Below are 23,600 nucleotides of genomic sequence, written 5' to 3'. Positions count from 1 at the left end.
AAGTGCGACGAGGAGGAAGGGCGGGACGGTCAGCGCTGCGTTTCGGGCGGATTCACTGTCGGAAGAGCTAGGTGGTCACGTCGGAGTGCCTGGAACAGCAGCAGCCCTCCTCCCCGTCGAGTTGAGCCGCTTGCTGAACCTCGCTTTCTCTCCCTCCCCTCATTCCGTCACCTTGTCGCCTACCCGCCCCAAGCAGCTCGCTTCTCCTCCTTTCGCTTCGACACCTCGGCTCAGTATACCCCCGGCCGTGCGACGCGGCGCATATAGACGCGATCGAGGATGTTCTTCATTGTGAGTCTCGCTCCTCGACCCTCCATCCGTGTTCAGCGTCGGGCGTTCTCTCCCTTTTGGTGGACTGACAGTTGCCTCCTCGCTCGCAGAAACTGCTCACGCAGGACCTGATCATGCATCCGTCCTACTTCAACCAGTCTCTGCGGGGCTACCTCTCCGCCGAGCTGCGACGACAAGTCGAAGGGACGTGTTCCGGCCGGCTAGGGTACATCATCGCAGTGATCGGCGAGGAGTACGAGAACAGCGCGGACAAGACCCACCGAGGGCGGATCATGGAGGACGGGCAGGCGGTGTTTTCGGTCAAGTACCAGGCGGTCGTGTACCGGCCGTTCCGAGGCGAGGTCGTCGACGGTGTCGTCTCGAGCGTCAACAAGGTGCGTCGACCAGCCGGCTACCGCCGCGTCTTGTCGTCGATCGTGGTGGAAACAGCTTGATCTCGCTGTCCGTTGCTCACGCTTTCGTCCCCGCCTCGCAGATGGGCATCTTCGTCGACGTCGGCCCGCTGCAGTGCTTCATCAGTACGCATGTGCGTCCGCCTTCTTCGCTCTCCCTCCCGCTCTCGCGCTGACCTCGCGCGCCGACAGCTCGTCCCGCCCGACTTCAGCTTCGACCCGAACGCGAATCCGCCTTGTTTCGCCAGCTCGGAAGACACGGTGCGCCCAAGTGGCCCTCACAGCTCTCGAACTCCCCGCTGACGCCGACATCGTCCCACAGCTCACGATTCAGAAGGGTACCAAGATCCGGCTGAAGATTGTGGGTACGAGGGTGGACGCGACGGAGATTGTGAGCACTGCGTTCCCCCCTCACTGCATGCTCTTTCCAGTGGAGATGGCTTGCGAGTCGGATACCGTAGTCAGGTGCTGACCCTCTCTTCCCGCAGTTTGCGATTGGGACGATCAAGGAGGACTACCTCGGCCCGCTCGGCTAGCCCAGCGTCCCCGCCACGCCCATCAACGTCAGACGTCCCCGTCAAAGCCGCCGTCGCCCCCAGAAGTCGTGTTGTACCACCATCTCGTCGTCCCTAAAACCGCGGACTCGCCCGCGCTCACCTCGCATTTTCTCCATCCGCCTGGCCGATACCCCGTCCACCCAGCCGTACTCTTACACTCCTTCTCGCTGCAAAAGACGCCTCGTTTAGCATTTCCCTGCGATCGAAAGGTCAACTTGCGTCTCCGGTCCGCGCTCGAAGTCGAGTGACCCTTCGCCGCTCGCTTCTCTCGCGCTAGACTCGCTCGCTCGACTCGAGACACACTCAGACGCTCTCGCAGTCCACTACAACCCCGCCCCGCCCCTTTCTCCCGCCTCGTTCGCGCCTGGTGAGCTTGCACCGCATCGCCTCGACTGGACTCGCGGTATACTCGGCGGCAACGCGTTCGCGAGCGCTGGGCGAATGTACAGGTGCTGGATACGCTACTCGCGGAGCCCTGCTGGCTTTGGCGTTGTGCCGGGAGGAGATTGACGGAGTTGCGAGGATGTGGAGGGATCCGGTTCGAGGAGGGACAGCTGAGCGAGCGGGCTTGTTGGCGAGTTCAAGGGTGGGACAGTGCAGATTATAGGAACGGCTGGCTGTACTGAGGCGGCAAGTGCGGATCTGGGAGGATATGCGACTCGAGACGCGGCAACTCTCCCTCGAATCGGTTCGCTGACCTGCCAACGCCTCTCCCACAGCCATTTTCGTCGACATGCAGGTCGACTATACCACGACCAATGCGACTACCGCCGCACCCGTCCCCGTTGTTCGTCGAGCCGCCCCCTCCGCCCAACTCCCGACTTCCTGCTGACCTTCCCTTTCCTCGCTGCGCAGGAGGGCGCGACGTCCGCCGACTACTATGCCGACTCCTACGCTCACTTTGGTATCCACGAGGAGATGCTCAAGGACGAGGTCCGGACGTTGAGCTACCGGAACGCGATGTGGCACAACAAGCACCTCTTCAAGTGCGTCCGCCCTGTCTCTCTGCTACGGGAATCAGCGTACTTACCTCCATTTCACTTGCAGAGACAAGGTCGTCCTCGATGTCGGCTGCGGAACCGGAATCCTGTGCGTGCCGCTCCTCGCGATTCTCCCTGTGCGGTTCCTTAGTCTGCGCTCCACAGCTCGATGTTCGCGGCCAAGGCGGGTGCGAAGAAGGTCATCGGCGTCGACATGTCCAACATCATCGACCAGGCGCAGAAGATCGTTGCGGCGAACGGCTTTGCGGACAGTGCGTCTCGCTCACTCGGCCTTTCAGACGAAGCAAGCTGACCCGCCGTCCTCGCAGCCATCACCCTGATCAAGGGCAAGATGGAGGAGGTCGTCCTTCCCGTCGACAAGGTCGACATCATCATCTCGGAGTGGATGGGCTACTTCCTGCTCTACGAATCGATGCTCGACTCTGTCCTCTACGCCCGCGACCGCTACCTCGTTCCGGGCGGACTGATGTTCCCCGACGAGGCGACGATGTATATTGCGGCGATCGAGGACCAGGAGTACAAGGAGGAGAAGATTGGCTGTGCGTTCGAGGCCTTTCCTTCTCCCTGACGAAGAAGCTGACTTTGGTTCAAATCGCCAGTCTGGGACGACGTCTACGGCTTCGACTACTCGTGCATCAAAGAGATCGCGCTGCGGGAACCCCTCGTCGACACGGTCGACCTGAAGTCGGTCGTCACCAACCCGTGCAAGCTCGCGACTTTCGACCTCTTGACCGTCAAGAAGGAGGAGTTGACGTTCGCGTCGCAATTCAAGCTCGTCGCGACACGCAACGACTGCGAGTCTGCGCCTTGGAACGCTCTGCCGAGCTTCGCTGACCTGCTTTCGTTCGGTAGACGTTCACGCTTTCCTCGGCTGGTTCGACTGCGCGTTCCGAGCATGCCACAAGCCCGTCAGCTTCTCCACCGGTCCTCACGCCAAGTACACGCACTGGAAGCGTGCGTCCCATCACCCTCCCTCCTCTCTTCTCCTCGCTGACTTCTAGCTCGGCGCAGAAACCGTCTTCTACCTGACCGATATGGTTACGCTGCAAACGAACGACTCGATCGAGGGCATCATCACCGTCTCGCCGAACGCGCGCAATCCGCGAGACCTCGACATCGTCATCGACTACAAGGTCGATGGCCAGCATCCGCACCAGGAGAGGCGCGAGTACAGGATGTGCGTCCCTCCATTCCCTCTGCTCTCGAGTTGCACGTATCGCGAGCGTCTGACTGACCCGCTCGCCTTCCACGTCTCGCAGGGCATGATCCGCCGTCTCGCAGGAGAGTGTACGTCGGCGCGCAGGCGGAGGGGAAAACGAGCAGCGTGTATCTGCGGCTCGACGGACAGGTCGGCAGCTTAGCAGCATTGTGCAATCATCGAGATACCCATCACCTTGCACTTGTCCTCTCGTCTCCAGATGCTCGCATCTCTCGCTGCTCGGCTCGTCGCGACTGTCGATATTCGGTTCTTTGCAGAAAGTACAGCGGGGTAGAATGATCAAAAAGATGTGTCGAAAGGAACGAAAGGATGAAGCGAGGAAAGGAAAAAGATAGATGCGACAACGTCCCCCCCGCCGTACAGACCGCCTCCGTCATCCACGCACTGTCGAGGCGAGCCGTTTAGTCTGCGCGCGGCGGAACGAGTCAGCAAGCAGTCGGGTGAAGGGAGAAAGAGGCCGCAACCCACAGGTTCGCTTGAAGGGCGGGATGGTCTTCATCTCGTTCTGGTCGAGCGTGTCGTGGACGACGTTGCGGTACGCCAGACGAGTCTTTCCCTCGACGTCCTTCTGGAACGAGAGGGTGTGCTTCATCCAGTTCTCGTCGTCGCGCTCCTGGAAGTCCTCGCGGGCGTGCGCGCCGCGCGACTCTTTGCGCGCTTCGGCAGAGACGATCGTCTGGTCGGCGCAGGTGAGGAGGTTGCGGAGCTCGAGGGCCTCGACGAGGTCGCTGCGAGGGAGAGAGAGAGGGAGCGTCAGCGACCGAGACGCGCGACGGTAGGTGGGGCACGCTCACGAGTTCCAGATCATGGAGCGGTCCTTGATGCCGAGGTCCTTCCAGGTGGAGCGCACGCGCTCGAGCTCCTTGACTCCGTTCTCGAGCGAGTCCTGGGTACGGAAGACGGCGGCGTCTGCCTGCATGGCCTTCTGCATATCGAGGCGGATCTCGGACGTGTGCTTGGGCCCGTTCGAGGTGCGGATCTGGTCGAGCGCCTGGATCGACTCGATGCCTGCGTTGTCCGAGATCTTCTTGTGCGGCTTGCCCGGCTCGAGGGTCGAGGCGATGTGCTTTGCGCACGCGCGGCCAAAGACGACAATGTCGAGGAGCGAGTTTGCGCCGAGGCGGTTCGCGCCGTGGACCGAGACGCAGGCTGCCTCGCCGGCCGCGTACAAGCCGGGGACGACCTTGTCCTCGCCGTTCTCGCCGACGGTGAGGACCTCGCCCGTGTACTTGGTCGGGATTCCGCCCATGTTGTAGTGCACGGTGGGCAGGACGGGGATGGGCTCCTTGGTGACGTCGACGCCGGCAAAGATGGCTGCGGTCTCGGAGATACCGGGGAGGCGCTCGTGGAGGATGTCGGGCGGGAGGTGCGAGAGCTGGAGGTAGATGTGGTCCTTGTCGGGACCGACGCCGCGTCCCTCGCGGATCTCGACCGTCATCGAACGCGAGACGACGTCCCGCGAGGCGAGGTCCTTGGCCGTAGGTGCGTAGCGCTCCATGAAGCGCTCGCCCTCCGAGTTGAGGAGGTATCCGCCCTCGCCGCGCGATCCCTCGGTGATCAAGCATCCAGCGCCGTAGATGCCCGTCGGGTGGAACTGGACAAACTCCAAGTCCTGGAGCGGGAGGCCCGCACGGGCGACCATTCCCGCGCCGTCGCCGGAGCACGTGTGCGCCGAGGTGCACGAGAAGTACGCTCGCCCGTACCCGCCGGTCGCGAGGACAGTCTTGTGGGCGCGGAAGCGGTGCATGGTACCGTCCTCCTGGTTGTACGCCATGACGCCGACGCACTCTCCGTCCTCCATGATGAGGTCGGTCGCAAAGTACTCGATAAAGTACTCGGTGTTGTGGCGGAGCGACTGGCCGTAGAGGGTGTGGAGCATGGCGTGACCGGTACGGTCGGCCGCGGCGGCGCAGCGGTAGGCCTGACCGCCCTTGCCGAACTTGAGCGACTGGCCGCCGAAAGCGCGCTGGTAGATCTTGCCGTCCTTGGTGCGCGAGAAGGGAAGCCCGTAGTGCTCGAGCTCGAGGACCGAGTTGGCTGCGCGCGCGGGCGAGCGAGCGAGTCAGCCGCTGACCGCGAGACGAGGGAGGAGGAACAGGAGTCGTCAACTTACGCGCCTCGCGGCACATGTAGTGAATCGCGTCCTACGGGAACGTCTCAGTCAGCACGATCCCCGCAACGGAAGAACCCCTACGGCGGACGCACCTGGTCGCCCAGCCAGTCGGACCCCTTGACGGTGTCGTACGCATGCCACCTCCAGTCATCCTCGGTCATGTTTCCGAGCGCGGCGTTGATTCCACCCTGGGCAGCGACGGTGTGAGAGCGAGTCGGGAAGAGCTTGGTGATGCATGCGGTCTTGAGACCCGACTCTGCGAGACCGAAGGCTGCGCGGAGACCTGCTCCGCCTGCGCCACTGTGGGTGTTGCAGCGAGTCAGCACGGGTGCAGAGAGCAGGTAGTGAAGGGAGGGGGACGCACACGACGATGGCATCGTACTCGTGCTCGATGAGCGGGTACTTGCCAGAGACGGTCGTCTGTTCGAGGTGCAAGTCGTCCACATCGCCGAGGGAGGCCGCAGGAGCCGAGATCAATGGTCAGTGAGCTCGTTCACTCCAACGGCATACCCACTGAGTCCCCAGTTGCCCCCGATCCGCCAGAGAGAGGCCGCCCGCGGCACCCGCTTCGAGGATCGCGAGTCGCTCGTCGTCGCCCACGGCACGAGCTGTGGTCGGACCAATTGGACTCACGGGAACCTCCTTTGCTCGTACAGGCTGGGTGGCGACCACGCGTGCGCGCGGTGCGGATGTCGAGAAACCGCGGAGGGAAGGGGTGGCGCCTGCGATGGAGGGCATGTCAGCTCGCGCGAGTTGGACTGGCGTGGTCGTGTGGGCGACGAGACTGACGCTGTGCCCTCGATGCGAGTGACAGCATTGTCCTTTGCAGTGGTTGGGCGAGTGCGAGAGCGAGAGAGTCGCGGTCGCTGCCAATCGCACAACTCGCATCTCGGAGGACATCGGGTCAACTCGACTCGCACAGCTTCCTGTGGCCTAGTAACACTCTCTGCCACTCCCAACACACTCTCTCACCGCACACAAACTCGAACGGACTCGAACGAGCACGCGACGCCGTCTCCTCGTCCCGATCCTCACCCTCGCTCACTCCTCGGCCTGCGCTCTCACGCGGGCGAGTATTGCGAGACTCGCGCTGGCTTGCGTGAGCGCGTGCAATGGCGGGCGGGCAGCACCGGGATAATCCGGGGAACGGAAAGGTCGACTGGGTCCTCCTCCTCGTCGACCTCGCATTGCCTTTCTCTCGCTGCTTGCTGCTTCGTTTGGGATTACTCCGTGTGCCAGGACTGCTTCATGTGCTCCTCACGGCGGCTGTGCTCCAGCGACGGCTTTTTACCGCTCTCCCGGCGCAATAACTCGTCTCTCGCTCCCTCCTGCTGCGCTCGCGACTCTCTGCTCGCCACATCGCCTCGCACGACATCTGCTCACCCTCGGCCGACGTTGCATACGGTATACCTCCCCAGTACCAGCTCACGGCGGAATCTCGCAAAGCTCACGCAGCTCGCCATCCTCGTCCACTCCCCCTCGTCGTCGCTTCGGCCTCGCTGTCCACCTCGCTTGGCCCGCCGGCTTCGCTTCTTGCTGCACCGACACAATCGACTACTGTCACTGTCTGCGCCTTGCCTCGCGAGCCTGTCCTACATAGGGCAACTGTGATTCCTCCTTGTCCTGGCTTCTTGGCTTGAAGGATCCTCTTCACCGCTTGCTCCTACCTCTCCTGACTCTGTCTCTCGCAGATTGTGTCCAAATGAAGGCTTTTTTGCAGCTTGCGAAACTGAGCCAGGTCGAGGAAAGACGGCTGAGCGTCCGGGAGCGTTCGAGGAAGACTCCTCGCTTCGCGCTCAATGGTCGGCGTTCTGTCGAGAGTCCCAGCAAGTTCCGTCCGCTCGCTCTGAATGAGCATTGCACAGCGAGTCCAGGGTAGCAAGACCGAGGCCAGCGAGGCAAGTGCAGGGAGGAGGTGAGCAATTGAAAGACGAGTCGCAGGCTGGATGGCGTTGCGCGGCCTCGCAGGAAAAAGCGCGCAGCGACCAAGGTGCTCGTGAGAACGCTTCTCTCGCATTGCGGAAGCACCTCAAGCGTCTCAATGCCAACGTCTCTTGGCTAAACCCCCAAAGCCCAAACTTTCCCCTGCCCCCCACCTCCCTCAAACACAAACAAGTTCCTCACCGGTTCCTCCTTCCCTCCTACGGCATTGAGGATATCCTGGCCGAGGATCCCGCCGATTATGGCGGCTGTTGGGGGGAATTCGGTGGATTGCAGAGTGGCGAGGCGGCTGCGAGGGGGAGCGAGTCAGTGAGGAGTGAGGAGTGAGGAAGTAGAGGGGAGACGCACGAGATCTCGGACGAAGGAAGCACGTCCGCCGAGACGCCGATCTTAGGGAGAAGCGACTGAGCGGCGGAGGAGAGCTCGGATTCAGAGACGGTGGTGTAGCTTGGAGTGGAGGGAGAGGGGGAGACAGCTCGTTGCGCTGCAAAGAGGGCTGTGCGAAAAGGAACGATGGGTCCAGTCAGTTCTTCTCCCGTCTTGAGGAGAAGAAGAGCTAGACAAGGAGTTCAATCCACGACACACCCAAAACGCCCCACAAGACCGCCCCGCTGCGCTTCATCTCCCTCTTGCGCATACTCGCAAAGTTGTGTTCGAGAGCGAGCGAGAACGGGACGTAGGAGACGGTCGACTTGGTCGGGACGGTGGTCGTTTCGCCTTGCGAGACGGTTTTGATCTTGTCGCTGCAGGCGCGAGGGGCGAGTCAGCGTGAATCTGGCGCCCTGGGCCCACGTCCAGCGCGGAATGCGCGCGCCTCGAAGCACGCAGACAACGCAAAAGGGAGACCGGACCGAGACTCACACGACAAGCTCGTGCTCGAGCAAGTCTGCAAACATCCACCCGTCGATGCCGACGCTCCCGGCCGCAAAGAACTTCTTGCCGAGCTTGCGCGTGAGGTCGTTGACCTTGAGCTATGTGGCAGCATCACGCCAAGGCGGAAGTCAACTTCGACGTCAGCCGGTCGTCCCGAAGCCATCCCATGCGAACGCGCCACGCACCACAGTCGGCGCATCGACGTCGGTGACGACGACGAGGTCGAACTGGTCGAGGAAGGGTTCTTGGAAGAGGAGGGACGGGTCGGTTTCGGTCGAGACGGTCACGCGCGGGTTGAGCGCTTGTACCCGTGGTGCAGAGACTTCGACGCGCTGTGGCAGAACGCGCTCGCAGTCAGCAGGCGTTTCCTCTCCTGAGGAGGAGAGAAACGCAGGGAGCAACCCGCAACGCACCTTCTTGCCGACCTCGTCCTCCCTCGCAAAGTAGTTTGAGCCGAGGTCCTCCTCTAGCAGGTCTTCCCCATCCAGCAGCGTCAACTGTCCAACACCCGCCAACACGACATTCTTGACCGCATCGACCGCAATGCCCCTGAACCTGCCCGCAACCAACACGCGCGAAGCAAGCATGCGAGCCTGGGCTGCGGCGCCCCAGAGCCGGAGCTGGCGGTCATAGAGTTTGGCTTCGTCTTCTGTGATGGCCTTTTCGCGCGGCGGAGGGGCGGACATGGTTGGCTTTGCGGAGGGAAGAGGTGGGGAGGAAAGCGAGTGGGCGAGAGGGGGCTTGAACGAGTTGCGGCGAGGTGCGAGCTGATCTGGAGCGTGTGTAGCAGTCCTTTGAGCGCTATGACGGCCTGTCTGGCGGGATTCGAGCGAGTCGTCGAGTGAGGACCTGCGAGAGAGGTCGAGGGAACCTTTGACGAGAACCACACGCTGCCACGGCTCGCTGGGTCTGGTGCTGCAGCTCGATTGGTAAACAGACCCGCTTCAAAGCTTGGCGACCTGCGTCCGCCGACCCGCACCGCGTCGTTGTTCCGGACGCTCGCCTCCTCGATTCTCATCAGTTGGAACGGGTGCACGGCGATGGCGGAAGCTGGGAGCTCCTTTTATGCGTGCAGACGGTCCGCTGACTCAGTCTTTGCGACGGCAAGCTCGAATGCTGGCGCTTGAGCCACCGTGCGCGGAGACATCTCTCTCCTGCTCCCATCGACTGAACGAACGCGTTGTGTGACAGCCGGGTCAAGCTGGCACTCACTGTGGCGCTGAGTGTATGCTCTGGTTGATCCAGCTCTTCCGCCAAACTGCGCCCGCTCGACTGGACTCGCCATGGGCTCACTACGCTCCTTTGACCCGCGTTTCCTTCCACCGGTGCCGCCAACATCGCCTCATCCGGTTACGCACTGGGCAGCAGCTCAAGATTATACGTCGGCTGCACAGCTCGCATCAGCGAATCCGTATCCGCTTGACTCGGGACCGCAAGAGGCTCAGCCGCCCGAGAAGTTGGGGCTGGCTGACGCGCCTTGTTCGCCCGCGCCCGCCTACTCCCGGCTGTCACGACTACCGAGGGCGTCACGATTGAATGCGGAGGACCGGGCGAACGTAGAAGTGACGAGTGGGCAGCAATCAAAGCCGTGCCCGACGTGCAAAGAGAGGAAAACGATAACCCTCGCTCGTCAACCCCCTTCCTCGGGTGTTGCTATCAGTCGCGACACGGTGCATTGTATCGAGCGAAGACGAAAGAGTCTCTATGAGAGCGACCAGCGAGTGAAAGTCGTCGACCACCTCCTCGACTCTGCCCTCGAGACGCTCCTCCTCCCGCCTCGACCACCCGCAACGACCTGTGCCCTCGCCCAGCTCGCTAAGCACGACCCAGCATGTTACCCAGCCCAGCATCGCACCCGCGCCCTGCCCCCACGCTGCCCTCGCGCCCGTCCGCCTCCTCGCCCGCTCGCAACGTTTGGAGACGACCAGGACGACCCGCTCGCGGCGCTGTTCATTGGCGTTCAAGATGAATCACCAAGGAACGCTGCGTGCTGCCCTGTGCATCGTTAATCAAGCTGGATCTGCGCGCTGGCGAGGCGCCACGCCCCCTTCCCCTTCCGGCGCCTGGTTCGTGGTCTCACTCCGAAGACTCAGGCTGGATCTGGCGCAAGACAGTGTGCTTCGCAGGGACAGGCAGGGGCCCGGTCTCGTAGCGGAAACGCCTCCCGAGGCTAGAGCCGCCCGCGCCCTCCTCACCTCGACCCGACCTGCTATTCCTCCTCCCTCCCTCCCTCACGCCTGCGCGCTCGCTCGTACTCTTTACGCTCACGCTCCTCTGTGCTGTGTTCTCTGTCTTTGGCCTGACCCGCCTGGCCACTCCTCTCGAAGCCGCACCGAGTCCGCGGTCCCGGTCTCCGCAGCTTCTCCTCCTTCGTCGCCCGCCGACGAACCACCCACACCGCCCATCTCGGCATCGCACCTCTCCTTTCAGCCTTCCAGTCGTCGTCCAGCAGCGGACGGCCTTTCCAGTCGTGCAGGTCACGACCCACCTTCCGACTCTTCACACTCGTTCGACAACCCCTTCGCGCCACATTCTCCTTCCCCTAGTTTAACGACCACCTTAACGAGCGCAACAACACCGACATGCACATCTTCTCGGCCCTCGCTCCGCTCGCCATCCTCTCCGCCCGCCTCGCATACTCGCACGCCGCCCCTCCGAATCCCGACAAGCTCTACGCACTGCAGCAATCCGCCGCATCCGTCGCTTCGACCGCCTCTTCAGCTGCAGAGACCCGACATGTGCATGCGGGAGGGAAGCACCACCCGCGCGGGGAGGTCGTGAAGCGGCATCACCATGTGCAGGGTGTGCACCATGGACGGGCGAGGAGGGCTGGAAGGGTGATGGAGAAGCGCGCGAGGGGCGAAGAGGCGACGATTAGGAGGTTGAAGGCGAGGCAGGACGACTCGGGGTCGGGGTCGTGGTCGTGGTCGTCGGACTCGGCTTCCATCGAGGCGGCTGCTTCGACCGATGATGGTTCGAACGACCTCGAGGCTCGCGCGGCGACGCAGATCCCGCTCGCTAATACTCCTGCCGCAAGCGACGACGGCAGCTCCGCTTCGTCGACTGCTTCCTCGTCAGCCGCCGAGTCCTCCGCCTCCTCCAAGTCCAAGTCTACCCTCTACGACTCTTCCTCCGGCTCCTCCTCTGGCGGCTCGACCGACGGCGTGTGGATCGGCGTCTCGTCGTACTACCTCCACGCGATCGCCGACGACGACCGCCACGCCATTCTCGACGCCGTCAAGGGCGCTGGGTTCAAGGTCATTCGGATCTTTGTCGCTTCGATCGGTGCGAACAACAAGGGCAGCAACAATCAGGCTGTCAACGACCGTGAGTCGCAAGAGTTTCGAACTTGGGAGAGCCGCGCTGACGCTCATTCTCCGTCGCGCGCAGTCGAGCCGAGCCAGGTCGGCACCTACGACGACACGATCCTGAATCTGATCGACCAGCTCATGTACGACTGCAAGCAGCGCGGTCTCAAGCTCATGATCGCGCTATCAGACCGCTACGCCCTTGGGTTCTGGTCGACCGACTCGTACGCGACGCAGCTCAACATCGTCAAGGCCGGCTCGTCGGGCGTGCAGAAGGTTGCGGACGCGAGCTCGTTCTACACGAGCGAGTGGGCGATCGGGATGTTTGAGAAGCGCCTCGCGCATATCATGAACCACCAGAACCAGGCACTCGGCGGGAGGAAGTGGGCCGACCTCGACGATGTCATCTACGCCGTCGAGCGTGAGTTTGCGGTCGTCTTTTCGTACGTTTGCGAGTGTTGCTGACGCTGCTTGTGCGTCTCGACGCAGCCCAAAACGAGCCTCAGGGTGTACGCTCGATTTCCCTCTTCCTACTCCCCCGCATTCAGCTAACCTCGCCCGCTACGCCCCTCAGCACATGAGCATGGCCTCGTCTACCTGGGCCTGCGACCGCGCGTCATACCTCAAGTCTCTCATCTCGTCCAACATCCTCATCTCGTCGGGCGGCGGCATCACCCTGACCGACTCGCTCGGCTCGTGGGCTACGGGCTGCGACTCGTTCGACATCGTCTCCGTGCACGACTACGGCACGTCGGCCAGCTCGACGGCGAATGCGCTCGCGGCCGCGCAGAACGACCACCCAGGAAAGAAGGTCATCATGGGTGCGTTCCTCCTCCATTCCTTCTCTGGACTCGCTACTCACTCTCCTTTGTGCGCAGGCGAGTGGGGCATCGCCGGCGTCAACAAGGCGGCGATCATCTCGCAGTTTGTGTCGGCGTTCAAGGCCAAGGGCGTGAGCTGGAGCTACTGGGAGATCACAAAGCCCGGCGCCAAAGCGACCGACTTTGAGGTGCGTTTGACGTCTACCCGTCCCACGAGCATTGCTGATGAGATCGTGGAGCAGATCTGGACCGACGAGCCCGCCTGGCAAGCCTTGACCGGCCAAGCGTACTTTACCCCCGTCGCGACGACCTCCGCACCGGCATCGACCTCGCGCGCCCTCAGTGGCGGTGCCGAGCACTCGCCGTCCTACACCTCGTCGTCGTCCAAGTCCGCCGCCGCGACCAAGTCCGTCTGGCACGACTCGTCCCCCTCGTCCTCTTCGACCACCACGACGCCGCAATGGCACGCCGCAACATCCAGTTTCTCTTCCTACGTCGCGAAAGCCTCGAGCGCGGCGTCGCAGGGCGCGCAGCAGGCGAAAAGCGTCTGGAAGGAGCAGACGAGCAAGGTTGCTGCCGCTGCGTCGTCCGCTTGGAGCGACAGTGGCTCCTCTTGAATCCGCTTCACCCCGCTCTCCTTTCCGCATTCCTTTCGCCGTATCTATCCCTTCCATCTCGGCGCATGAGTCCAGCACCTCTGCGAGGCGCTCGACTTGCCGTCGCTATATACCCCTTTCACACCGTCACACATCCTGTAGCACTTAGCCTCCCCTCCCTCGCCTGCCCTCATTTCGCATCTGTAGCCCCTCTTTGACTCGCTGGCTCGCGCTCGAGGACAGGTCCTCCTTCTCTCTGCATCGAGGTCCTCCTTCTCTCTGCATCGAATCCGATCCGTCTCTCCTCCGTCTTTCCTCGCGACGAACGAGAGTGCGAGAATAGTGACGACGGCTTTGTTGAACGGCAACACTTCAAGTACTGCGAAAGAATGAGAAGAAGGGCGAGGGGAACGCGGGACGGAGGAGCGCGACGCGGAGGGTTAGTTACATCTTGGCCATCCTGCTTCCACCGTCGATGCGGATTGCTGCAAGTCCGTACGAGGGATCAGCTTGCGTACTCCATCGTATTCGAGCCAGACGGCAGAGCGGAGGTGGAGAGGAGGAGAAGGTCCAACTCACTCCCGCCGTTCAGGTACCCATTCTCGATGATCCCAACCGCGAGCTTCGCAAACTCTTCTGGCTCGCCGAAGCGGACGGGGTGGAGGGTAGTGCTGAGGAGTGATTCGCGGACTCTGTTCCCGCGCAACTGGATCAGCTTCGGGAGAGGGAAGGCGAGAGCAAGGAAAAGAAGGACGGACTTGGGTGGGGTATTCTTGCCCATGTTGGTGGTGAAGAGCGAGGGGGCGATGGCCATCACTCGGATTCCTGCGACGAGCGAGAGCGAAAGGAAGCGCTCGTCAGCGAAAGTCTCGTGAGTAGCCCATCTCGACATCGAGCGCGGGTAATGGTAGATAGCACCGCACGTCCGCACGTGCAGGGTGACACGGCCGACTCACCATGCCGCGCGAGATCCCTCGCCATAGGCAAAACCAACCCCTGAACACCGGCCTTTGAACTCGCATACGCGACCTGTCCCATCTGTCCCTCCGTTGCGCTGACCGAGCTCGTCAAGATGATGACTCCGCGATCGGCTGTGAGTCGTTCGGCCGAAGAGCGCGAGGGCGAGGGGTGCTGAGAGACGATTTCGGATGCGACGTTGGAGGCGATGAGGAAGGAGCCGATGAGGTTAATGCGGTGCACTTCGGAGAAGACGTCGAAGCTGTGGGCGATGTGGGAGCGCGTTGGTCTGGATGCGCGCGGCGGTGAATTTCTAGAGGAAAGGGAGCGCACGAGAAGGGAGTGCCGTCGTTTCCGACCGTCTGCTTGCACCCGAACTTGTCAGCGTCAGCGCCGCCATACGAGGAACTTCTCAGAATGGTCAAGCTCAAGGAGTCGGGTCCGCACCTTTCCCGCCATGCCGACGCCGCCGCAGTGAACGACGCCTCCCCATTTTTTGCCCTGGAAGCGCTCCTTGACGCCCTTGAGCGCCTGCTTGACGTTGTCCTCATCCCCAACATCGCAGCGGAAGAACGCAACCGACTGGCCATACTGTTTCTCGGCCTGGCTGCCGGCCTCTTCGTTCAAGTCCAGCACGGCAACGAGTCCTCCGCGCGTGACGAGTGCCGCGACGACTGCTGCGCCCAAACCTGATGCGCCGCCCGTGACGATCCAGACCTTTTCTGCGACGTCCATTGCGAGGGGAGGGGGTGCAATTGCGTGAGTGAGAGCGGGACGAGGAGGGGGTGTGCGAGGAAGCGGTGAAGACGGTAGGGGTCCGCTGCGTTCGCTCGATGCCGTCAGTGGGTCCACTGGGTCAGTCTGGCGCCTCGATGTGGCTCACGAGCGAGTTTGTGAAGAGCGAGAGCGACGAGGAGAACCCGGTCAAGTCGGCTGGCGACGGCGCACTCGGTAAAATCGCAGAGTGACAGCGTAATACTTACTAGATTCTCACAGTCTAGCTGAACTGGACCCGGCTGGCCCAAGTCGCGAGTCGTCCTCATCGCTTCATCTCTCGCTCGGCAACACTTCTCACTCTCGCTGTTGCACACGCTCAGGATGCCCGCTCGACTCGCACAGCAGCCCATCCACGTCTCAGTACCAACCTCCAACAGCTTCGACGCCCTCGCAGGCGACAAGGACACCGCGGCGCAGGACGACCTCGACGAACGGGTTGCACTCGCTCTGCGGCTCATCGACGCCGTGTTGGACGAGGATGACAGGCTCGTGAGGATGCTTGTGCTCGAGGAGAAGGTCGACGCTTGGGTGCAGGACCAGCAGGGGTGGACAGCCCTCCATGCCGCAGCTTGTCCGTCCCGTGTGCTCTTTCAAAGGTCTGTACGAGCTGACTCGGTTTGCGGTGTGTAGACACCGGCAACGTCGAGCACATCAAGTTGTTGCTGCGGAAGAGCAACGCAGTCTGGGCCATGCCGGACAACCTGGGTTGCGTGAGTCGGCGCTGTAGCCTCTCTCGCGCTTCATGCCGTCGAGTCGCCTTTCTCCGGGGCGGGTCCACGGTTACGTGATAGGGACACGATTCGCTGACACTGTCCACTCGTCCGCAGACCGCCGGCGACATCGCCTTCTCGATGAATCACGACCGGGCGTACGAGGAGCTGCTAGCCGAAGGCATCCGCGCCGAGATGCTCCGTTCCGTGCTCGAGTCCGCCTCTGCCTCCGACTCCGACTCGGCAATGGTCGACGACGCCGAGCCCTCCCCTTCGGACGCCCCAAAGTTGTCGACAGCAAGCGACAACGCGACCTTCCTCTCCTCCCGGCTCATCTTCACCACCGATTCGCGCGGTCAGGCCGTCGCACTCGACGCCGAGGGAAACGGCGTGATGATGAACTGGGAAGAGGGGATCATGAGGCGTACGGTGGAGGCTTTGGCGCGAGAGGGAGGCTGGGAGGGACGGAAGGGACGCGCGAGGGGGGAGTTGCTGAGTGAGGAAGAGCGCGGCGAGAGGGAGGGGTTGAAGGTGCTGAACGTTGGATTTGGGTTGGGGATCGTGAGTTTGCGTGCGGTCGCTCGTGCTGTCTGCGTCTGTCTCGCTGGACGATGCGCTGACTCGCCTCTCGCCCCGTCCTCGCTCACGCAGGTCGACACCCACCTGCAATCCTACTCGCCCACCTCGCACCTCATCATCGAACCACACCCAGACGTGCTCGCCTTCGCCCGGAAAAACGGCTGGTTCGACAAGCCCGGCGTCAGGTTCTACGAGGGGACTTGGAAGCAATGGATGGGGGATTTGGAGAGTGGGAAGGAGGAGTATGAGGGGTGGGACGCGATTTATTTCGGTGAGTCCGCGTGCGCGGGCGGTCTCTCTAGCCTCGGTCTGGAGGCGCGCTTCTGCTGCCTCTCGGGTCGTAGTCAGCTAGGTGCGCGATCCTCGCGCTCACGTTCCATACGCGCACAGACACCTACTCGGAGAACTACGCCGACCTGCACCGCTTCTTCGAGCTCCTGCCAGACATCCTCTCCTCCTCCCCCTCCGCCCGCTTCTCCTTCTTCCATGGCCTCGGCGCGACCTCTCGCCTCCTCTACGACATCTACACCAGCGTCTCCCAGATGCACCTCCGGGAAATCGGGCTCCAGACGGAGTGGGAGGAGGTGGACGTTGCGGAGGGAGTTGTCGGGCGGTGGGAGAGTACGGGTGAGGCGGCGGAGGGGGAGAGGACGAAGGGAGAAGGGGAGAAGAAGTATTGGCGCGAGGAGATGGTCGGGAGGTATAGGTTGCCTGTGTGCAGGTTGGAGATGTAGTGCGCGCAAAAGTGCAAGTTGACGCGGGCAATTCGCGCGACTGTCTGCGACCCCTTGCAACGCCGTGAGGCTCTCTGCGCCGTCAGCGTCCCCTGCGAAGCCTGTGACGAGACGTGAAGCGCCGCCGTCTGTCCTCGACTTGCTCCCGCTCGCTCGATCTCGCTGCGTTCTCTGTCTTTCGCTTCCTCCGCCGCTATGAGCATTCCGCGGCACGTTCTCGACCTCCTACGCCCTCTGCACCCGCCCGAAACGACCTTTACCCGCTCTCGAGACCTCATCTCTCCGTCTACGTCAGATCAGCAATACCTCTACAAGGAGGCCTCCGGGCCAGCGACGCAGCTCGTAGGCGAGGCTGAGAGCTTGAGACGGATGAATGAGGCATGTAGGGAGGTTGCGCCGGGGTTGGTGGGCAGCGGGGAGGGCGAGGACGGGAAGAGGTGGATGTTGAGCGAGTGGCATGGTGCGCCGCCCGTCTTTTCACTGCGTACGTTAGTCTGACACTCTCGTTGTAGACCTGTCGTCCATCCCCGCCTCTGAGACCCGCCTCGCCGACTTCCTCGCCAAAATGCACCTCGCACCCGCTCCTTCCAGTCAGCGCTTCGGTTTTCCCGTCCCGACGTGCTGCGGTGCGACTGAGCAGGACAACACAGAGGAGGAGAGCTGGGCGACGTTCTTTGGCGAGCGGAGGATAGAGGACCTTGTCAGGCGGATAGGGGATGCCGAGTTGAGCAGGCTTGCGGGGGACGTTCAGCGGAGGTGTGCCGCGGTCCGCTCACGCCCAGTGTTCTCTTGCTGACGCTCTCTACCCCCGCAGACTCATCCCCCACCTTCTCGGCAAGCTCGACATCCGGCCGTCCCTCCTTCACGGCGACTTGTGGTCCGGCAACGCCCGCTTCTCGCGCAACCGCCAAGCCCCCATCACGTTCGACCCGTCCTCGTACTATGGCCACTCGGAAGCCGACCTCGGCATCATGCGCATGTTTGGTGGGTTCAGCGAGGCGTGGTTCCGGCGGTACCACGAGCTGGTGCCCAAGACGGCGCCCGTCGACGAGTACGAGCAGCGCTTGCAGCTGTACGAGTGCTACCACCACCTCAACCACACGCTCATGTTCGGGGTGCGTGCGCACGACGTTCGTGGCGAGCTAGGGCTGACCTTCAGCGTACGCAGGGGTCGTATCGGTCGGGCGCGGTCGGGCTCTTGCGGGGGCTGCTTCGGTGGGCGGACGAGCGAGGGTTGTAGGGGTGGTGTATTGCATGGCTTCATGCGCCTACTTGAAGGAAGGGAGGAGAGTATGAGCGAGTTCCGGCGGGGACCTTCCCAAGTTGCGTTTTCCTCCGTCCACGAGTGTGCTGGCTGGCGAAGGGCAAAGAATCGTGTTGACAGGCCTACGACGCCCAGTCGCCAGCAGAAAGAAGTTGGTCAGAGCAGCCGGAAGCGAGCAAGGACTCCTCCTCCTCCTCCCCTTCTCTTCCAGGAAGAAACAAAGACGCCAAAAAGATGAGGCCCGTTGCCGGATTCGAACCGACGGCCACCGCCATTCACTGCTCTGTTACTAACAAGCCCGAAGGCGGTATCATACCTCTAGACCAAACGGGCTGGTAATAACTGCGGGAATTGCATATATGAGCGGGTGCGGCCGTCCTGCCTCATGGCTGCGAAACAAACGGGTCTATGCGAACCTGGTTGCACGCCTCAGGCCTCAGATTGGATGTCAGGGGATGCGTCTGAGAGATGACAGTAGCGGGCAAGTGCGCTCTTCCCAACACTGCCTTGAGGCTGCGGCGCTGCGGCTTGGAACACTGAGCAAGCCCATGGTCAGAGCGATACTGACAAACCCGAGAGCAGACTCTGGAAGTAGAGGGAAGTCAGTGAAGAGCCAAGCGGAGCAGCCTGGGGAGAAAGGCAAAGCCAAGATGAAGAAGGTGTCGCAGTCTTAGGGTCAGACCTTCATCGTGCACGCCCGCAAGAAAGCACAGCAGCAAGGAAGAGCGGCCTTGGAATCAGACGATCGGAGTCCGCGCAGAGGCAAAGATCCGCTGGGAGAGAGAGCGTGCCGTGGAATCGTCATTGGCGACGGTTTGAGGCTGCGGATGAGTACAAATCCAGGAGTATGAGCAAAAGATGACGAAAGCGTAGCGGAAAAGCAGCGGCGGAATGACCCGGTAGAGCGAGAGCCTGGTCGGAGACGAGCGCGACCCGAACCTCTCGGCTAGAGTCGTCCTCCTCGTGAACCGCCATCTGCTGCTGCGCAGCTCACTTAAGCTGTGGGACGAGAGAAGCTCCTCGGGGAACGAAAGAAGCGGAGAGGAGACAGGAAATGCGAATCTGCGGAGGAAAGAATAGCTCAGTTCCGTGTCCGCCCCAAAGCCTTTACAGCGAGAGCGGCTCACGCCTTTCACTGGTACACCGCCGGTCCGTCACATAACCTACAGCCCTCCGGCCGTCCTCACCCTCATCACGCCTTCCCCTCTCCCGCACCCGGCCGCGGTTTCCGCAAGTCTTCCGGTCCGAACGAGAGCGGGAGGAGCTGCGTGACGAATCAAAGCGAGGGTTGCGAGGCGAGGAAGGGCGGGTGAGAGGCAGGAGTAGCGAAAGGCGGACGAGCGAGTCGAGGTGAGCGAGAGAGCGAGGGGAAGGCCTCGTCAGCTCCGCCGACCGCTTAGAGCAGGAAGACGGCAAGCGCACCTCCCCCATGGTTGTCTCGACGACCGTATCCTCCGTGTCTGCGCCCTCCGCCTCGGTCGCGGTCTTGGTCGGGGTCTTGCCTTCGACGTAAGAGGAGGGGATGAGGAGGACTGGCATCTGCCCAAAACGCGCACGTCAGTAGCTCGTTCTGCTGCCGACGAAGGCGACTGCGCGAAGCCAGCGGTGGATAGACTCCCGCGCAAGCCGCCAGCCGGACGAACGATTGAGCGACGCACCTCGAGCGGACAAAACTCCCTCAAGACCTGCCTGCAAATCCCACACGGCGAGACCATTCCGTTGACGTCGCTGCGAGTCGCCGCCCCCAAACCCCAATCAGTCCGGATCTCTCGACACGGAGAGCAAACTGAAGCAGGGCGCGAAGGGAGACTCAACGAAGTCACGGCCAGAGCGACAAATCGGCGCTTGCCCTCAGAGACGCCCTTGACGATGGCTGTTCGCTCGGCGCAGATGGCTCCTCCTGCGAAGTCAGTGGGAGGAGAGGAAGTCAGCGGGAAGTCGCAGGGAGGGCCGAGGGACGATTCAAAGTCCCCCTCTCCAGTGAGCGCTCCTCCAGCCTCCACCGAGAACCAGAGAGCGAAGGAAAACACTCGCTGCAACGCACCGTAACTCGCACACTCGACATTCGCACCGCTCACAAACTCCCCCTCGTCCGTCAACAAGCACGCTCCGACCCTAAAGTTCGAGTAGGGCGAGTACGAGCCGTCTCGTGCTGTTGGTCTCCACCGTCAGCCAGTGAATGGGGAGGGAGAGGAGGAGAAGACGCACCGGAGAGGGCGGAGCTGATGAGGGTTTTGCGGTTCGAGGGGGACAGCGGGAGAGGAGTGTAGACGACCATCGCGGCTAGTGCAGCTCTGTTGAGTCTGTAAGCTCGAGTCTAGCGGCTTTGAGCGAGCGAGAGCGCGTGGACGAGGTGCAAGCAGCGAGCGAGGACGAGCGGGTCGGCCGAGTCGATGGCGACGCTTCGTAGGCGCTTCTCTGCGGTCCAGCACGACTACACAGAAATCATTGAGCAGCACCGCAGAATTGAAGCGAAAAGAATGAGAGCGAGGTGAAGCAGCGACTCGGAAACTCGCCAACCCGCTCAACAAGCCGTCTCCTGCACCCAAAGGTAGGCAAACGAAATGCATGCACAGAGAACTGCAAGACGACGAGACCAAGAAGTGTGAAGGAACAGAACCAAGACGAGGGCGAACGAAGGTGAAAGGCGAAGCTAGAGAAGGGTTGCGTTTGCGAAGGGGTTGCTGGTGCGAGGACAGGGATATCGACGATGCGAGGCAATAGAGTAGTGCGTTGCGAGTGTCTGCGAGAGTGTCGAACGAAGGCTGGGAGATAGGTTGCGAGTGCGCGAGGGATTTTGGGCGATCTGAGAGGCGGGAGAGCGAGAGACGGCGGTATCAGGAGAAGGGTCAGTTGCCGTTCTTGTCCTTGGCGCGCTTGAAGAGCATGATGTGCGGTTCGGGCGCGTGTCGCTGCGTTTACAGGAAACCGAGTGTGAGAACGCGAACAACCAGTTACATGCTCGAGACGCGCCAACATCAACGTCTCGAGTAGTTAAGAGACATCGCGCGGACCCACCTCGTAGTGCCACCACCCCGGACTCTGCTGCACGCCCAAACTGCGCCACTCGTCTTCCTCGGCGAGGCGGTCCTTGGGGAGGTACTTGACGAGCGCTTTCGGGAGGATGACGTGACTGTCCGTAAGAGCCCGAGTAAGTGTCCCGAGTACAGTCACGGCACGCAAGCAGCGACTTGAAGAAAGTCGAAAGCTGCGAGCGGCGAGAGCGAGGGACGCACCGGTACTCGAACTCGTCGTCTGCGGGTCGGCCAGGGTGACGGGTGTCAGCACAAAAACTCCATGAGCAGGTCAATACGTTACCTCAGCCGTGCGTTCGAGCGCAAGCGTTCATCGACAGCCCTGCACCGCCTCGAGGAGGTGAAGGCGAGTCGTGTGCCGCGGTCGCAAGCTCTTGGGCAGCTGAGCACACGTGCAGAGCTCCTTCAAGCCATCAAGAAGCCCCTGAATCCACCGCAACCCTCCCCGCAGCCCACTCGACCGTCCATCTCCCCCTCGACCCTCGAATCCCTCAACATTTCCCGTCCTTCCCTCCACACAACGTAGAGACCAGTCGTACGCACCAGAGTACCTCGCACTGTACCAAATATCCTGCTGGTACTTTTCCACCGCCCTCCGTCGGTCTTCGGCGGCTGGCATAGCTGGCGAACGAGTGAGGCGAGCTGTCGAGGCCGTTTGAGCGGGCGAGTCGGGGGCCAGACAGTTCCTAGCAGTTAGTGGGGTCTATCTGCGAGCCAGCAAGCGAACCTGAGCGAGTCGTCGCCGTTGTCCTCTCCCAACCCGTCCGCTCGCCTCTCTCGCTCCGCCACATCCAGCTCTCCCGCTCTCACACGCTCTTGGGACCGCCTGACTACCCCAGCATGGCCGTCGCAGCAGTCCAACTACCCCCAGCCTGTCCAACCCCCGACGCGCGAGGAGCGACAGACACCGCAAAGGCTCAGGCAGTCGCGACTCTTTTGCCGTCCAACATTCCCGAGTGCGCTCGTTTGCGGGTATTCTGACTCGCGTGATGCGACGACTGACACTCGCGCTGGACGCAGGAACGCACCCGAACACTGTCCCGTGCGTTCTCGCCGACTCTTTCCTCCTCGTTCGCTGACTAACCTCGCTCACCGTCTCGCGCAGGGCACCGAATCCACACAAGCCGGTCTCGCTCCCGGTTGCGCAGGCTGTCCGAACCAAGAAGCTTGCTCCACCGCTCCCAAAGGTCCCGACCCCGACCTCGCCATCGTCCGTGAGCGACTGAAAGATGTCAAGCACAAGGTGCTGGTGTTGAGTGGGAAGGGAGGGGTGGGGAAGAGTACGGTTAGTGCGATGCTTGGGTGGGCGTTGAGCGAGGGTGAGGAGGGGGAGAATGACGTGAGTCCGCGGGGGTGATGTTTTCACTGCGAAGACTGGCGGGACGGTTCTCGCCGGGCTCGCTCGAAAGTATCGGACATCGCTCGCTGACGCACACGTGCGCGCGCAGACCGGCCTGATGGACGTCGACATTTGCGGTCCGTCACTCCCGCTCCTCTTCGGCATGCAAGGCCAGCGGATGCACTCGACCTCGGCCGGCATCCTCCCTCTCAGCATCACCTCGTCCCTCTCGCTCGTCTCGATCGGGTTCCTCCTCCCCTCGCCAGACAGCGCCGTGATCTGGCGCGGACCGAAGAAGAACGGCCTGATCAAGCAGTTCCTCAAGGACGTCGACTGGGGACACCTCGAGAACCTCGTCATCGACACGCCGCCTGGTACGAGCGACGAACACCTCAGTGTCGTGCAGTACCTCGCTGCGGCAGGCGGAGTAGACGGCGCAGTGATCGTCACGACGCCGCAGGAAGTCGCGCTGCAAGACGTGCGGAAGGAACTCGACTTTTGTCGAAAAGTGGGCGTTCCCGTACTCGGTGTCGTCGAGAACATGAGCGGGTTCGTGTGCCCCTCGTGTGGAGGGGAGAGCGATATTTTCGTGCCTTCGACCGGAGGGGCGGACGAGTTGGCGCGCGAATGGGGGATCGAGGTGCTTGGGCAGGTACCCCTCGACCCAAGGATCGGGAAGAGCGGCGACTACGGGCAGAGCTTCTTGGAGGAGTACCCGGAGAGTCCGGCCAGCGTTGCGTACAGGCGGATCGTCCAGCGTGAGTACGCGCGCTATCTCTTTGTCGAGTTCCGCAGCTGACGCCAATCGCCATTGCCTCGTCACAGGCATCAAGGAGAAGCTACACGCCAAGTCTGCGACCGTGCTCGCCTAGACGCCCTCCTCCGTCCTCCTCGTCCTCGCGCTCTTCACTCACTCGCATCCACCCTGCATCTCTCGCATCGCTATTCGCTGTCCGCCCAGGTTGTTGTACACCGTACGCTCATAGACGCCACACGGCGCAATTGTATCTCTCGTTGACTTCGCTCTTCTTTGCTGCGACTTGGCCATGACGACGCGAGTTTCGAGGTGTGCGAGTTGACCTCTTCCGGTGCG

General features: G+C 62.2%; 11 protein-coding genes across 11 annotated transcripts; 6 read left to right on the top strand and 5 right to left on the bottom strand.

Moving 5' to 3' along the window:
• Positions 1-279: 279 nt before the first annotated feature.
• Positions 280-1,219, top strand: RHTO_05716 (DNA-directed RNA polymerase II subunit RPB7; the record flags this gene model as incomplete). Its single annotated transcript, XM_016419377.1, has 6 exons — positions 280-291; positions 381-665; positions 767-817; positions 876-944; positions 1,006-1,074; positions 1,172-1,219. 6 exons carry the CDS (start codon positions 280-282, stop codon positions 1,217-1,219), a joined length of 534 nt encoding a protein of 177 aa, XP_016269905.1.
• A 754-nt stretch (positions 1,220-1,973) lies between these two features.
• RHTO_05715 (protein arginine N-methyltransferase 1) lies at positions 1,974-3,507 on the top strand (the record flags this gene model as incomplete). The annotated part of the gene is made up of 9 exons (XM_016419376.1): positions 1,974-2,027; positions 2,096-2,226; positions 2,288-2,329; positions 2,386-2,492; positions 2,550-2,780; positions 2,841-3,035; positions 3,094-3,195; positions 3,253-3,418; positions 3,501-3,507. 9 exons carry the CDS (start codon positions 1,974-1,976, stop codon positions 3,505-3,507), a joined length of 1,035 nt encoding a protein of 344 aa, XP_016269904.1.
• A 354-nt stretch (positions 3,508-3,861) lies between these two features.
• Positions 3,862-6,390, bottom strand: RHTO_05714 (succinate dehydrogenase (ubiquinone) flavoprotein subunit; the record flags this gene model as incomplete). The annotated part of the gene is made up of 8 exons (XM_016419375.1): positions 3,862-3,866; positions 3,929-4,188; positions 4,255-5,497; positions 5,574-5,604; positions 5,666-5,873; positions 5,938-5,993; positions 6,207-6,295; positions 6,363-6,390. The coding sequence occupies 8 exons, from the start codon at positions 6,388-6,390 to the stop codon at positions 3,862-3,864; spliced, it is 1,920 nt and encodes a 639-aa protein (XP_016269903.1).
• A 1,241-nt stretch (positions 6,391-7,631) lies between these two features.
• Positions 7,632-9,073, bottom strand: RHTO_05713 (SUMO-activating enzyme subunit 1; the record flags this gene model as incomplete). The annotated part of the gene is made up of 6 exons (XM_016419374.1): positions 7,632-7,803; positions 7,863-8,010; positions 8,100-8,257; positions 8,376-8,485; positions 8,573-8,719; positions 8,801-9,073. The coding sequence occupies 6 exons, from the start codon at positions 9,071-9,073 to the stop codon at positions 7,632-7,634; spliced, it is 1,008 nt and encodes a 335-aa protein (XP_016269902.1).
• Positions 9,074-10,969: 1,896 nt separating this feature from the next.
• Positions 10,970-13,133, top strand: RHTO_05712 (beta-1,3-mannanase; the record flags this gene model as incomplete). The annotated part of the gene is made up of 6 exons (XM_016419373.1): positions 10,970-11,714; positions 11,778-12,116; positions 12,185-12,204; positions 12,270-12,516; positions 12,574-12,704; positions 12,759-13,133. The coding sequence occupies 6 exons, from the start codon at positions 10,970-10,972 to the stop codon at positions 13,131-13,133; spliced, it is 1,857 nt and encodes a 618-aa protein (XP_016269901.1).
• A 423-nt stretch (positions 13,134-13,556) lies between these two features.
• Positions 13,557-14,804, bottom strand: RHTO_05711 (3-hydroxyacyl-CoA dehydrogenase / 3-hydroxy-2-methylbutyryl-CoA dehydrogenase; the record flags this gene model as incomplete). Its single annotated transcript, XM_016419372.1, has 6 exons — positions 13,557-13,597; positions 13,692-13,804; positions 13,871-13,937; positions 14,069-14,331; positions 14,403-14,431; positions 14,517-14,804. 6 exons carry the CDS (start codon positions 14,802-14,804, stop codon positions 13,557-13,559), a joined length of 801 nt encoding a protein of 266 aa, XP_016269900.1.
• A 363-nt stretch (positions 14,805-15,167) lies between these two features.
• On the top strand, positions 15,168-16,869 carry RHTO_05710 (arginine N-methyltransferase; the record flags this gene model as incomplete). Its single annotated transcript, XM_016419371.1, has 5 exons — positions 15,168-15,417; positions 15,477-15,556; positions 15,674-16,117; positions 16,208-16,406; positions 16,526-16,869. 5 exons carry the CDS (start codon positions 15,168-15,170, stop codon positions 16,867-16,869), a joined length of 1,317 nt encoding a protein of 438 aa, XP_016269899.1.
• Positions 16,870-17,064: 195 nt separating this feature from the next.
• Positions 17,065-18,109, top strand: RHTO_05709 (Fructosamine/Ketosamine-3-kinase; the record flags this gene model as incomplete). Its single annotated transcript, XM_016419370.1, has 4 exons — positions 17,065-17,329; positions 17,382-17,625; positions 17,684-17,984; positions 18,038-18,109. The coding sequence occupies 4 exons, from the start codon at positions 17,065-17,067 to the stop codon at positions 18,107-18,109; spliced, it is 882 nt and encodes a 293-aa protein (XP_016269898.1).
• Positions 18,110-19,296: 1,187 nt separating this feature from the next.
• On the bottom strand, positions 19,297-20,411 carry RHTO_05708 (cytidine deaminase; the record flags this gene model as incomplete). Its single annotated transcript, XM_016419369.1, has 6 exons — positions 19,297-19,397; positions 19,556-19,672; positions 19,792-19,861; positions 19,957-20,033; positions 20,178-20,285; positions 20,342-20,411. 6 exons carry the CDS (start codon positions 20,409-20,411, stop codon positions 19,297-19,299), a joined length of 543 nt encoding a protein of 180 aa, XP_016269897.1.
• Positions 20,412-20,982: 571 nt separating this feature from the next.
• Positions 20,983-21,787, bottom strand: RHTO_05707 (cyclin-dependent kinase regulatory subunit; the record flags this gene model as incomplete). The annotated part of the gene is made up of 4 exons (XM_016419368.1): positions 20,983-21,045; positions 21,152-21,266; positions 21,370-21,388; positions 21,712-21,787. 4 exons carry the CDS (start codon positions 21,785-21,787, stop codon positions 20,983-20,985), a joined length of 273 nt encoding a protein of 90 aa, XP_016269896.1.
• Positions 21,788-22,008: 221 nt separating this feature from the next.
• Positions 22,009-23,379, top strand: RHTO_05706 (cytosolic Fe-S cluster assembling factor NBP35; the record flags this gene model as incomplete). The annotated part of the gene is made up of 5 exons (XM_016419367.1): positions 22,009-22,124; positions 22,189-22,210; positions 22,274-22,507; positions 22,617-23,265; positions 23,333-23,379. The coding sequence occupies 5 exons, from the start codon at positions 22,009-22,011 to the stop codon at positions 23,377-23,379; spliced, it is 1,068 nt and encodes a 355-aa protein (XP_016269895.1).
• Positions 23,380-23,600: the final 221 nt, after the last annotated feature.

Source organism: Rhodotorula toruloides (genome assembly GCF_000320785.1).
Source record: "Rhodotorula toruloides NP11 unplaced genomic scaffold Scaffold35, whole genome shotgun sequence".
In the NCBI taxonomy this organism is placed as follows: domain Eukaryota; kingdom Fungi; phylum Basidiomycota; class Microbotryomycetes; order Sporidiobolales; family Sporidiobolaceae; genus Rhodotorula; species Rhodotorula toruloides.
Note: the sequence above shows the minus strand (reverse complement) of the source record. Positions and strands in the feature narration are given on the sequence as shown.